This window comes from Mercenaria mercenaria, chromosome 5 (assembly GCF_021730395.1).
Source record: "Mercenaria mercenaria strain notata chromosome 5, MADL_Memer_1, whole genome shotgun sequence".
NCBI classification, from domain to species: Eukaryota; Metazoa; Mollusca; class Bivalvia; order Venerida; family Veneridae; genus Mercenaria; species Mercenaria mercenaria.
Window position 1 is genome coordinate 24,302,576 of NC_069365.1, and position 14,368 is coordinate 24,316,943.

General features: G+C 35.1%; 2 protein-coding genes across 3 annotated transcripts in view; one reads left to right on the forward strand and one right to left on the reverse strand.

Annotated features, from left to right (window-relative positions):
• LOC123556675 (uncharacterized) overlaps positions 1 to 10,530 on the reverse strand; it is a 49,356-nt gene extending 38,826 nt beyond the window's left edge. For both annotated transcript variants that reach the window (XM_053542938.1, XM_053542939.1), the window contains exon 1: positions 9,084 to 10,530. The gene's annotated coding sequence lies outside the window, so the exon portion shown is untranslated. The remainder of the gene's footprint in view (positions 1 to 9,083) is intronic.
• LOC123545204 (uncharacterized) lies at positions 5,928 to 8,604 on the forward strand. Its single transcript, XM_053542943.1, has 4 exons — positions 5,928 to 6,468; positions 6,621 to 6,690; positions 6,837 to 7,187; positions 7,412 to 8,604. Exons 1-4 carry the CDS (start codon positions 6,082 to 6,084, stop codon positions 7,711 to 7,713), a joined length of 1,110 nt encoding a protein of 369 aa, XP_053398918.1. The 5' UTR covers positions 5,928 to 6,081; the 3' UTR covers positions 7,714 to 8,604.
• Positions 10,531 to 14,368: the final 3,838 nt, after the last annotated feature.

A 14,368-nucleotide genomic window follows, 5' to 3' on the forward strand; every position in this document is an offset into this window, starting at 1 on the left:
TCTTCCTTCAAGTTCTATCAACAAGTACCCGCAATATGATACATGGCAAGACTATAACTGAATGAAAGAAAATAAATGAATCCAGTACACGTATATATAAATTTAAGACATAGAAATGACCACAATGTCGAAAAAAGATATCGTTACAAGTTTGTAAATCAGTTTAACAGTTTATAGTTTCATAGATAGTTGAAGCAAGTTCAGAGAGGATCATTATAAAACCTGAACCATTAACTTTATATAATCCTACCTAACGTTTTCATTGCGATTCTTTTATACAGTGCTCAATAAATTTTTGCAATATATGGTCATTTCTCAGTTACATAGCATTATTAGACGATGTAAACTAGCCAAAATGTCAAAACGTATGTAAGATATATTGTAGATGTGATGGACATAGTAAATCGACTGGCAAAGTCTTGCGCAATTTCAGTAACTCTGTCTTCAGATTGTATCAAGTAGTACTCGCAATAAAATCAGTGCTAGCTCTGGCCATTATAAATTAATAGCCACTTTTTTTTTCAGGTAAAAAATTAATAGACAAACCTGGCGCGCGCGTAATTCACATGCGCTTTCGCATTTCAATGAAAAACATAAAACAGGGTATTTGTAACTTTTTTTTTCATGAAACTCTTAAACACATTTTATTTTTCAGTTATCATTTTTCATGTTTATCATAGGCTTTGAAAAATCATACATTTATGCATATCTTCAGTTGTTTGTTTTCAGATGTCACTGAAAATACCATTTTACTATGTGACATGACCCACTGTGAATTCTTGTCAAGAATGATCATTACTTTTTGTGACGAAAGTCAGGGCTTAAGCTAGGCTAAGATTTTAGGGAGAAGTCACTTCTCCCTCAGCTAAGATTAGGGAGAAGGGGAGAGATTTTAGGGAGAAGTGACAAGATTTTAGAGAAAATGTGGAAATATTTTAACGCCATGACATGCAAGTTGAAAAAGGAATTGAATATGCTTAATATAATGTTACTATTTTTATTATTTCCTATCTTTGTTTAAGTCTATTGATTTAAAGTAAATAACAAATTCACTCAAAATGTCAGTGATTTTGTTTTCTTATCCTTGTAAACGTTGTGAATCTCATGTAATTAAACTGCAAATTAAAGTTTTTTTTTCACTATTGCAATGATTGCCCAAACCTCGAAAACCTTTTGAATATAAATACAATTTAAAAAAGTTAATTCCATATCAGCCAAAAATAAATCAACTCCCAGCGCTATATGCACTCGAAGTCACAGTCACTTTAAATAACAGGTGTGTGTATTGATGCTGGTTCTGAATTAAATACATGTCAATAGCAGTGACATCACTATGACATCACATGGAATACAGGTCTTCTTTGATCTGCTGGTGTCAGCACACATTAAAAGAAACAGTTGTCAAACAGGTTAAACCCAGTTTCTGATGGCAGGTGTCAAAAATTTGGGTAAATTTAAGTTACGTTACATGGCAAGTCTGTATTCGCTACTTTCTAAGAGGGGAAATTAACTGTAATTTATTTTAATTGATAGGGAATCGATCCTACGCGTAGCAAAGGAAGTCGGGACCGACCCCTTTAATATGCGATTTATCGACTAAAAGATTTACTGTCTGCCCTTCATTGCTGCCGTTAGGCACTTCTTTTGATTTAATGAGTTGTAGTCGGATCATTTGAAAACATTGTGGCAAAGGAAGAAATTGCTCCTGCAGGAAAAAATTGTCACAATGTTTTCAGAGCTTTCAAACCAAAATGTTTCATTTATATTAGTAGTAAAGACATTTATCCAGATCTTTTTCAATGTTGTCTGATGATTTGCACAATCTTTGTAGGGGTTCACTAGGCAGTGCTCCATTCTAAATATCTAAGATCTAGGCCTTGCAGTTCTGGAGATCTTTTTCAGTTTTTCTTATACATGTATATGTCTATGTAAAAACAAGTGACCCATCAAGCGTGGCCATTTTTGACCCCAGGGTCATGATTTGAAGAATCTTTGTAGAGAACCACTAGGCAGTGCCACACGCCAAATACCTAAGCTCTAGGTCTTGCGGTATTGGAGAAGTTTTTTAAAGATTTTCCTTTTGGTTGCCATGGCAACCAGAGTTCTGCATGGAATTCAATTCTTTGAATAATTTTGAAAGGGGCCACCCAAGATTTATTCCTGTGAAGTTTGGTCAATATCAAACCAGTATTTAAGGAGGAGATGTTGTTTAAAGAAATTGTTGACGCACCCACGGATGGACAACGGACGACAATGACCAATCACAATAGCTAACAAGAGGGCCATGATGGCTCTATATTGCTCACCTGGGTATCATTTTGCTTCAGTTCAAATTCAAAGTTTAAATTAAAACAAAACTGTACATGTGGTCCAAATTTGAAGGCTGTGGCTCAAATAATCAAGCAAATTCAATGAATTGGCATCCCCCGCCGAATATTTTTGGGTACAATCCAAAACAAGAGCTGTCCCAAGACAGCGTCGTTCGACTATTCTCAGTTCCTGATAGTATAATGAGGTAATTATTAATTTTTAGATGAAATTTGTACAAATTTCTAAGTCCAAAAAGGGCCATACTTCAGCCAAAATAGTTGAAGGAGTTAAGTTCTCTTGCCTATAGGTAGACATCATGATGATAAACAAGTCTTCAAAGTTTCAAAGCCACAGGTCAAATAATTTTGACAAAATTATAAATTTTATGAAATTTTTAGCAATTTCTAAGTCCAAAAAGGGGCATAATTGTGTCAAAATGCTTGATAAAGTTACCTCCTCCTGTCTGCAGGTTGGGTCATGATGATGAACAAGTGTTCAAAGTTTCAAAGCCAAAAGTCAATGGACTTTGAAAATATCTGAGGTGGTATGCAAACTTTAACAAAAATTCTAAGTTGAACAAGAGGGCCATGATGGCCCTATATCGCTCACCTGAATCATGTTATTCATATCATTGCAGAGTTATCAAGCTTTTTGGTACTAAAGGTCATGGTGACCTTTGCTCTCAGGGTTATCTACTGGTAAGGACAAACATCCCTGCTAAGTCTGAGGGTCCTATCCCAAAGCATCAGAGTTATAAGCTTTTCTGTACTACAGGTCACCGTGAACTTGACCTTTGCCCTCAGGGTCATCTACTGGTCAGGACCAACATCCCTACTAGGTTTCAGTGTCCTATCCCCAAGAATTGCCAAGTTAAAAGGTTTTTGGTACTTAAGGTCACGGTGACCTTGACCGTGACCTTTGCCCTCAGGGTCATCTTTTGGTCAGGACCAACATCCGTGCAAAGTTTGAGGGTTCTAGTCCTAAGCATTGTGGAGTTATAAGCTTTTTGGTACTAAAGGTCACTGTGACCTTGACCTTTGACATAATTTTAACAACCTTGGTAGAGGATCAATGGGCAATGCTACATACCAAATATCAAAGGCCTAGGTATTGTAGTTTTAAACAAGAAGATTTTTAAAGTTTTTTCCTATATAAGTCTATATAAAACTTTGGACACCCCGGGCAAGGCCACTTTTCACCCAAGGGCCATAATATTAACAATCTTGGTAGAGGACTATTAGGAAATGCTACATATCAATTATCAATGGCCTAGGCCTTGTGGTTTCAGACAAGAAGATTTTTAAAGTTTTTTCCTATACAAGTCTATATAAAACTTGTGTCCCCAGAGGTGGGGCCTCTTTTCACCTTAGGGCCTTAATTTGAACAATCTTGGTAGAGGACCAAAAGGCAATGCTACATACCAAATATCAAAGGTCTAGGTCTTGTGGTTTTAGACAAGAAGATTTTTTAAGGTTTTCCTATATAAGTCTATGTAAAAATTGAGGCCCCCTGGGGCAGGGCCTCTTTTCAACCCAGGGTAATAATTTGAATGATTTTGGTACAGGACTGTAAGGCAATGCTACATATCAAATATTAAAGGTCTAGGTCTTGTGGTTTTAGACAAGAAGATTTTTAAAGGTTTTCCTATATAAGTCTTTGTAAAACTTGTGACCCCAGGGCGGGGCCTCTTTTCAACCCAGGGTTATAATTTGAACAAACTTGATAGAGGACCAATAAGGATGCTACATGCCAGGTTTGGTGAAGATCCATCAAACGGTTCATGAGAAGAAGTCGTTCAAAGATTTTTCTATTTTTAGCTCTGGTGGCCTCTAAAGTAGGTCAAGCAGAACCATTTGAACAAACTTGAGAGAGGACCTTGCCAGGATATTACAGACCAAGTTTGGTGTAATTCTAAGCAGTAGTTTCACAGGAGATGTTTATGTAAAATGTTGACGATGGATGCAGGACGATGGACGCCGGATGGTCCACCCATTCTAATAGCTCCCCTTGAACCTTCGGTTCAGGTGAGCTAAAAGGGGGATAATTCAATGAATATAGTTGACAGAATTATGGGGATTATTTCATATGATGGAGATGTTGATAGTAAAGAAGTATTTTAAGTTTCAGGTTAATATGTTTGATATTAGACTTTATAAAAAACTTAATCAACGCCGACACTGGGTCGAGTACAATAGCTCTCCATATTCTTCGAATAGTCAAACTAACAAGTATATAGTAAGGGTCAAAACACTGGGCAAAAAAGGCAAATGTACCTTATAGTGCAAACAGCAATAATGCATAAAGAACAACATTTTATTTTGATACCTTAATGAACATGCCGACTATAATGGAGCCGCTTGATAAACATGCCGACTACAATGGAGCCGCTTGATAAACATGCCGACTACAATGGAGCCCCTGTTTGTGTGCTCCAGCAAGTTTCACAGCAGTAAGATGGTGGTCGGTACATGGGAGTGCCTTGGTAATTGTCAGCTGGTTTTGTAGACGACTAATCACAAGTTAATTCAACTTGCATGAGCACAATAGTTTCATGAAATTCAATGTGTAATTTACTGAGAAATGGCTGCACAAGTGCATTTTTTTTACTATTTCAGGATTCAGGAGCCATAACTCTTGACATACCTGTGCAGTAAAATAATACATACTTATAATAAGTTTCATGAAATTCCATACAACATAAATTTACTGAGAAACAGCTCTGGATGAACAAAATTAATAAATTTGTATTAATTAAGGGGACGCATATTGCTACATTCACAGTTCATACAGCAATGCGGAAGGGGTGCATATTCAAGAAATTGATGGTGGGAAAATAAAAAACATATTCCTAAACTGATATAATACTGATGGACACCTGTAATATTCAGTATTTTGTGGATAAGGATGTGGTACTATGAATGTAATAGGAAAACAGAGGTGTTTGTGAAAGTACATTCAACACAAAATATTAAGCTTTTGTATTAGGAAAAAACAGGTTTTTTACAATAACAGTGTTCCAAATAATGTTGAAGGGATGAGATTTTCTTTCTAACACACCAGGTTTGCTTAAACATGTAAAAATTTAACGCCACATCAGTTCATCTCGGGATGGACGCCATATTTCTCATTGATAAAAAATGTAAACAAAAAAATCAGAGTGGGATTAGCGAATTACAGTGGTTTCGTCAAATCACCGGTTCGTCATACTTAATTTATATAGTAAGTGAGAAGTGGTTTCGTCATAAAGACTTTATATAGTTAATAGCATATAATAGGTCAATACAATGGAAGATGATCGCACCTATTTAATGGCAGTTAATATCGATGATTGCGTTAAAGTAATTCGCACATACTTTAATCGATAATGTTACTCAAATTGCAAATGAGTTATTAAAAATTATTGTGTATTAAAAACGAGTTCTTGATAAATATTACGTTTCTGAAATAGACGGCCCGATGTATAATTCATTTCATGAAAAAAAAAATGATTAGCGAACAATATAAAGCTGATCTTGATCTGCACTGGTCGCGAATGCAGGTACATGTATACTTGCGATTAAGATGTTGATAATTAAAGGATGCTGTAAGAAAAATGTACAATTTTGGTAATATGAATTATATATTTAACTTAAATATGAAAATGGTTTATTTATATTCCAATTGCAATTAAATCTAAACACGTTCATTTCGCAATTTCTTTTTTCATTGCAGGTGAAGCAAGTTGCCCGGGAAAATGTTTTCCGTCCTGCCGGTGAAATTGTGGAGACCGTGATGAAGGATTTGATTTCGGCAGAAGAATTCGCTCTACCGAAACCAGATCTTCTTATCAGGGCCGCCAATCTTCATCGGCAGAATCTCCGACCAACGGACCCAACTACGCTGGACTTCGTGATCAATACCAATTTCATCGGGCCAGACTTCGTTGCAGACGACATCCGGGTAGACGACCAGAGGCACATACTTCTTGCCACAACACCTCAGCTACAGCAGCTTAAACAGGCCAGGCGGTGGTTCTTGGATGGCACCTTCAAACTGGTAAAACGCCCGTTTTACCAGTTAATGTCTGTCCACGCATTCGTCCGAAAGGGTGAAGATGCCAAACAAGTACCACTCGTCTACGTACTGATGTCACGGAGAACAAAGCAGGATTATATTGCGGTACTTAATTCCTTTATATATTTATATATTACTTGCATAACGGACCTTTAATAGTTTAAGTACGTTTTAAAATAAAATGATAAACAGACCAAGCATTTTTGTCTATGTTTCAGTATTTTTTTACCAACTAAAATATTCTTTTCTATTTTCAGGTGCTGACCAGTCTACGTAGTATGCTGGAACGCCCGCAGGTTGAATGGTTCATGCTGGACTTTGAAGCTGGTAAGTAGAAAAAATCGATTTTATATCATGTGAAATTCTATAATGGTTAAATAACTTTCATTAGACAACTTTCATATAACATTTAATACATAATACAATCATTTTTCATGCAGAAATATATTAATTTCTATTTATTATATTTTCAGCTGCCTGGCAGGCATTAAGGGAAGTTTTTCCGGGGTGTGTTCTGAAGGGATGTGTGTTCCATTGGAGTCAGCGGGTTTACCGTAAAATCCAGTCCGAGGGTCTTACCACTGCCTACCTGGAAAAAGAAGATAAGTACAGGTTCTTACGGAAACTGCTGAGTCTGCCATACCTCCCTTCAGAGCAAATTCCAGCGGCTTTCCACCAGTTGAAGCAGCAAGCTTTAGAAGTCGGCGGCCCAATCCTGCACGTGACGCAGTATGTCCAGGGTACGTGGATAGAAGGAAGTATGTGGCAGCCGAACCACTGGAGTGTGTTCAGGGAGACGGTCAGGACAAACAACGACGTTGAAGGTAACCAAACTTTTCAGACTTCTGTAAATTGATGATTCCATGAGATTGACATAAATTAACATAAAGCTGTTTTGTTTTAATAAATTTACCGACACTTACCTTTAGTTGTGTTGTGGTGCTGCCATGTGTTTTGCTTGATCTGTTTGATCATAAATTGTATGCAAGTTTATGTATGCAATGTTATCAACGATAAATGTAACATAAGTATTTCTTTTTACTTTCAGGGTGGCACAGACGAATCAACACCCGGGCTGGTCGGGCTGATTTGGGGTTCTACCTGCTTGTACCTTTGCTTCGCAGAGAGGCCGAGACGGTAGATCTCCAAATCAGGCTTGTATCAGCCCATCTACTGACGAGGCTACACAGAGCAAGATACGCCAGACTCCATGGGGCATTGTTTGACGCTTGGGACAAATACGAAGACGGTGAACTGACGACGACACAACTTCTACGTAGATGCAGCAACATCGCGGGGCTCGGACCTTCCACTGGATTTACCAACAGCGCGGTACAAGAAGATGTATAAATTAAAATCAAAGAAACTGACATTGAAAATGTGTGTTTTGTAGTGTATTGTATTGTACATTGAATGTGTATGTTCTGTTGCTTCTTTCTCTTTTTCAGGGTTGACATGACATGTGTATTATAATGTATATAATTATATTGTATTGATATTGATTGTAATATTTTATAATGTATAAAATTATATTGTATTAATATTGAATGTGCTATTGTTTCTTTTTCTTTTCAGGGTTGACATGACATGTGTATTATAATGTATATAATTATATTGTATTAATATAGAATGTGCTATTGTTTCTTTTTCTTTCAGGGTTGTCATGATATGTATAAAAATGCATTGTGTATTGACTGTGATATTAATTGCTTCTTTTTCTTTTTCTTTTTCAGAGTTTACATGGCATATGTATTATAATGTATAATATTGTAATGTGTATTGAATGTGCTATTGATTGCTTTTTTTTTCTTTTTCAGAGTTGACATGTGTATTATAATGTATAAAATTGTATTGTGTATTAAATGTGCTTCTTATTTTCATTGTTGAATGAGTGTCTTTTGTGATGATGTAAATAAATGTAAAAATATAAAACGCTTTGTTTTTCTTCTGCAAATACATTTTGATGATAAATTAATTTCTAATTAGAAACATCAATGAAATGTCGGGAATTTAATGAGCAGAATGTGCCACAATTAGCACCTCACTGACATTCTAGAAATGCAAGGAATTTAGCACATTTTAAGTATAATAATCATCGATCATCAGTTAAGCTTTGGTGACAGTTACGCTAACTTCTTAAGATAAGAATTTTAATTCTTTTACTATAAATATACATTTTGTATATCTAAATTTTACTTTTTATAGTATTTGTTTTTTTTTTCTTATCAAATTCTTTGTATATAATTATATTGTATTAATATTGAATAGATTTAAAATGTTTTAATTCTCAATAGAAATTCTTAATTTTTTATTAATTCAAATTTAACATTTTGAAAAATAAATTGTCTTGCGTCGAACTTAACATTTGTAACCAGTAATAAATACATAAGTTTCGTCCATAATAATTAGTTTAACAAAAACTAAATCTCTATATATCTTAATCGATCGGCAATTATATCATTTATTTTTCTTTTCATTTTCTGTATAAATAATTAGCTTTGAAATTATCTTTGCAAAATTAACAACTTGTTTGCCACACGAAGTACATCAACAATAAAACGACCAACAAACAATCATTATTACACTATAACAATAAGTATGACGAAACCACTTCTCACTTACTATATAAATTAAGTATGACGAACCGGTGATTTGACGAAACCACTACCATCCGGATTAGAATTGCAAGGGCATAACATGACATTCTACACAATGAATACCTTAGAACAGATATCTAAGATGCTACACAGGTCAGGCGGGTTAAATGCATAATGCCGATCACTTGAAATTCATCTTGAAAAGGTGGTTATTTTTAGTTTGTTTACATGGTTTTTAATTTTCCCACGACTTCTCGGCGATTCACTGCAAATGTATTACTGCGCCGGACGAAAGGTAACTCTAATAAACAACGGGAGACAACTTAGGTGTCAGCACGTGTACGCTTTTTAAAAAAAACATGTCGATGATTATAATTTCTTATCAAATAATGAATCCTATTCAGATATTCGTCTTTAATATTAGAAAATTATTAATTTCTGTGGACATTTGTCAAAAAATATTACCTACAGTGGACTACTTTGCGCATCAAACTGGTTTCCGCTTCAGTTGTGAGGCACTTCCGTTATACTTTTGACAACAATAACAAAACACAAAATGAATCGATAAAGTCACTTATAAACCGACTGCTACTTAAATTAGTGTAAGTAAAGTTGTTGTTACAACATTATACATGTTCGTTACGTTATGAGATAAAGTTTATCTTGAACTGCATAATCCATTAACTACGTTTACATGATATTGCATTTACAACTTATTTGACCCCATTTTTTACGTGAATGACAGCATTCTCGTGCAACTCGTGCAAACAGAGTTATGAAAAGTATGGTGGAGAATTCAAGGACAAATTATAAATGACATTAAAATGAGGATAACTGTATATTCGTCCAGTTTTGATCATTGACATTCCTGCTGTGTATTAGTAACTTTTGTGAACAAGATTAGAATGTTGCTTTTGCACATATACACATTGATCGGACCTCTCAACAAAATTTCATACCTTATTTTAGGGATTTTTAAGACAGTACATTTTCAAAAGTTTGTTGAATGTGTTTTGATATTTAAGTGCATTGCAATTCATGAATACCAAGTTAAAAATTAATAATGGCAACATTTCTAGGCCTTTATTGTAAGCCACTAGACTTCTGTAATGATAAATGTTTAATGTATTAAGGGGAATATACTCTTTTAGTTTTGTAATGTGGCATTCCTTGACCACCGTATCTTTTCTTATGCACTACTTTGTAAACAAACTAAATAATGTGTTTTAGCTCACATATGCCAAATGAAAAGCAAGACAGTGAACTTATTTCACATTCTTTCTTTAAATTAGAATCTGTAGGACATTGATAAATGTTTGGACAAAGTGAAGCACTATTATTTTCGCACCAAAAAGTCTTAATTGTTGACTTTGAATGTACACAAGAAGTCTTATGTAATTCAACAATAACTTTCTTGTTTCAGTTTTTCTCATTTTTATTTTAGTGAGCAATCCTTTGTGTAGTTATAACAGTTGAAACAGTATTCATTTCATTTACCAAAACCTTGTACTTTTTTGCAGGTAAATTTTATAATACCCCACCCACTTTTTTCTAATTTCAAAGTATGCGTCCCCTTAAGGCATCGCCCACAGTGGCAGCCATTTGACTCGAAAGTTTACATGCAAATTTTCATGAAATAAAAGATGACTAAGTGGTAACAATAAAGTCAGTAATTTTGTCATAATAATGTTTTAAATATCTATGTGAACATATGCAAGTAAATGGATGTGCATTTCACTACCTGTATTATGCCTTTATTCAATATTTTTCTCTTGCCAAAATGACAAAATTTTGCAATTTTACGTGCAGTCAAACTCAATGTATATTCAATACATTTAAAAGATAATTACAGCCAATTGTAAAGCAGACTGTGAAGAATAAAGTCTAAAGAAATTATTTTGAAATTTTACCTGATTACTGAATTATACACAAAAATCCCAACACCATCAATTTATCCAATTTGTGTTATCTGTTCACACATAATTTACATGTATATAAACAGGTGATATTATAGGATTATGTACAGGCTTACCTGGCTACCTGTGGTCAAAAATGCATGTACAAACAACATTTTAAATTAAATTTACATGGGGTTGTCTTTTTGTGTCTTATGCAATAACAAGGAACAATTTTGACAAAAATCCGTAAGAGTTTGCAGTATACATATTGTACTTTGAAATGAACTAAATTTTGTCTTTGTAATATTTTTTTTATTGGAGTTTCACACTGGCCATAGCTTTATCAGATCAAGTGGTTCCAACGTTGTTTGAGCGGTGAATTTTACGCCAATCAGATGGAGAAATATGGCCGATACTACAAATTTCTGGTATTGTAAGTATGATTTTAAGGATTTTCTACCTGTTTAATAACTAATCAAATGAAAACGATGGGTGCACCGGGAGCGCAAATGTGTCTATGTTTTAGCATATATGTCCATTTAGCTGAGATGTGTGCCGTTTATTCAAACACTTCTGTACAGTCCGGCGGGGGAAGGAGATTTTTGACAGTTTTGTATTTTTTTGTAAATACGTGTATAAAACAGTGTTAATGGGAAATAACTTAACGTGTTATTAAACACACTTATTTTGAAAGTATCTCTGAAAACAATCAACGTTTCGATGTGTATCATACGACTTATCAGTATACTTCTGATTCGTGCTGAAAACCTATTATCCGTCTTAAAAACAGTCATTCAAGCCTAACAATGAATAAATTTAGTGAGTTTTATAGCATTTTAATATCCCGCCATTTCTAATATATTGTACATCGAACAATATCGTTAAGTAAATAAAAGTAATAGTTCGTAAAAACAAGAACCAGTTCACGGATATCTATCTTCTCCGCGAATGGTACTGAACAGCATACCAAAATCGGGTTGACTCTTTAAATCAGTATAGCTAAAATTGGTAACTTTTTAGTAATTTCGTTACTAATTTGTTGTGCATTTAAGCTGTTCATTCAAAATAAATAAACTTTGGTCCTTGATATAAGTACTGATCAGCTGTTTGTACATATTTCATTCATATTGCTGTGGTAGCGTTCATTTATTTTCAGAGAAATAAATCGCAGAGAACGTTAAAATTGGCCTGGGAAAAGACAAGACTTTATTAATTTTGTCCTCCATAAAACAGAAACGACGTAATAAACATCTATGGTCGCCGTTCAAAAATGAAAATACAAATTATCAGTTACTTGTTCCCGATTAACACTATACTTGATGCGATATTGTCAAAAACTGTCAAAAATCTCCTACCCCCGCCAAACTGTACAGAAGTGTTTGAATAAACGGCACATATCTCAGCTAAACGGACACATGTGCTAAAACAAAGACACATTTGCGCTCCCGGTGCACCCATCGTTTTCATTTGATTAGTTATTAAACAGGTAGAAATTCCATTAAATCACACTTACAATACCGGAAACTTGTAGTATCAGCTATATTTCTCCATCTGATCAGCGTAAAATTCACCGCTCAAACAACGTTGGAACCACTTGATCTGATAAAGCTATGGCCAGTGTGAGTTTGATTGCACGTAAGATTTCAATATTATGGTTTATTTTTAGAATATTTTTGAAGATTTTCCTATGTAAAATCAAGTGACCCCTGGGGAGAGGTCAATTTTGACCTTGGGGGTCATGATTTGAACAAATGTTGTAGAGGTCCACCAGGCAATGCTACATCTGAAAAATCTAAGCTCTAGGCTTTATGGTTTATTTTTAGAAAATTTTAGAAAATTTTCCAAAGTAAAATCAAGGGACCCCTGGGGCTGAGTCAATTTTGAGCCCGGGGTCATGATTTGAACAACTTTAGTAAATGTCCACTAGGCAATGCTACATCCCTTACAGAAGCAAGCCTCTGTGGCGTACATGCTGCGTATTTGCTGTGTATATGCCGCGAACACAGTAGTACGCCAGAGGAGTACATTTTACATACACCGCATGCCGCGTACTATTTCGACGAGTACACAGCATGTACGCAGGAGGTCACTAGTACACTTCAGGTACGCAGCACAGACTCTGAAAATTTAAGGAGTACACTGCATGTACGCAGGAGGGACTTGTACAAGAAAATAGTACACTGCATGTACACCGCAGATACTTTGAAATTTGTGCAGTACACTTCATATACGCGGGAAAGACTTGTACAATTTCTTTTGGCATTTATACTTAGTTTTTTTTTTATAAGTTAAAGTCTGAAGTAAACTTCATATACGCGGGAGGGACTTGTTCATTTTCTTTTGGTGTTTATACTTTGAATTTTTTTAGGTAAAAGTCTGAAGTACACTTCATGCAGGAAGGATTTGTACATTTTTTTTTTTTTGGAAGCAAGAACTTGATTTCTGAGTAACTTTTATCTTAATAGCATAGAATAGTTGCGCTCGCCCCATTGGAAAAAATCAATCCAAAATTTGTTGGTGCGCTACTTTTTACGGACGTAAAAGTGTATTAATGCTTATATAATTCCAGTCCTAGATTGTTCTCAGATGGATTTTAATCAAAATAAATATATACTACGCACACATCGTCTATAATAAATCATAACACTTATATTTAGTTGCATTAAAGTTGTTTCCCCTTGATGCAGTTACGCCATTTTCTTCAAATGTTTACCAAATTACATGCTACAAAAATTGATTTATTTCATTGAAAAGTGGATGTAGAAAAGCATACTAATTTATTTGGTAGCATCAATCTACATTATTTTGGTAAGGGCAAATACTTATTGATGCATGTCACTTATCTTTTTTCTGTTTTTTTTCTGTCCAAATGATCAGCATTTGCATACAAAAGTTGGTGGGGTAAGGAAATTACATTATCACAGCAGTTTCGCCACAAGAGTACACATCATGTATGCAGCAGGAGTACACAACATGTACGCCGCAGGACTCGGGCCAGGAGTACACAGCATGTACGCCGCAGGAGTACACAGCATGTACGCCGCAGGGGTAGTACACCGCAGGCTCATTTGCATGTGAAAAGTGTATGTGCCACGTACATGCTGCGTACTATTTCCCGCATACTAAATTCCTTCAGCGTACATCATGTGTACTATGTAGTCCACAGCATGTACGCAGCAAGTAGTACGCATCAGAGCTCATTTGCATGTCAAAAGTGTACTACAAACGTACTATCTGTGTATGTGCGGTATATATCCTGCGTACTATTTAAAGCCCTTGATTTCAGTACACATCATGTACACATCATATACGCTGTATGTACACAGCAAGAGTACGCAGCAGGCCTTTTTCTTCTGTAAGGGTGTTCAACCACTTTCGACAGTATACGCTCAATGTGCAAGTCAACTGAACAGGAATAGCATTAAAACGAAAAGCTTTTGGTGGGGAAATCGCGGGGATAGCACTTCAATGTTTCGAATGATATGCACGATATAAACACAAATATGATAA

Coding starts and splice junctions, on each gene's coding strand:
- LOC123545204 (XM_053542943.1), top strand. CDS start 6,082: ATGAAGGATTTGATTTCGGCAGAAGAATTCGCTCTACCGAAACCAGAT. Junction 6,469..6,620: donor CAAAGCAGGATTATATTGCG/GTACTTAATTCC, acceptor TTCTATTTTCAG/GTGCTGACCAGTCTACGTAG. Junction 6,691..6,836: donor CATGCTGGACTTTGAAGCTG/GTAAGTAGAAAA, acceptor TTATATTTTCAG/CTGCCTGGCAGGCATTAAGG.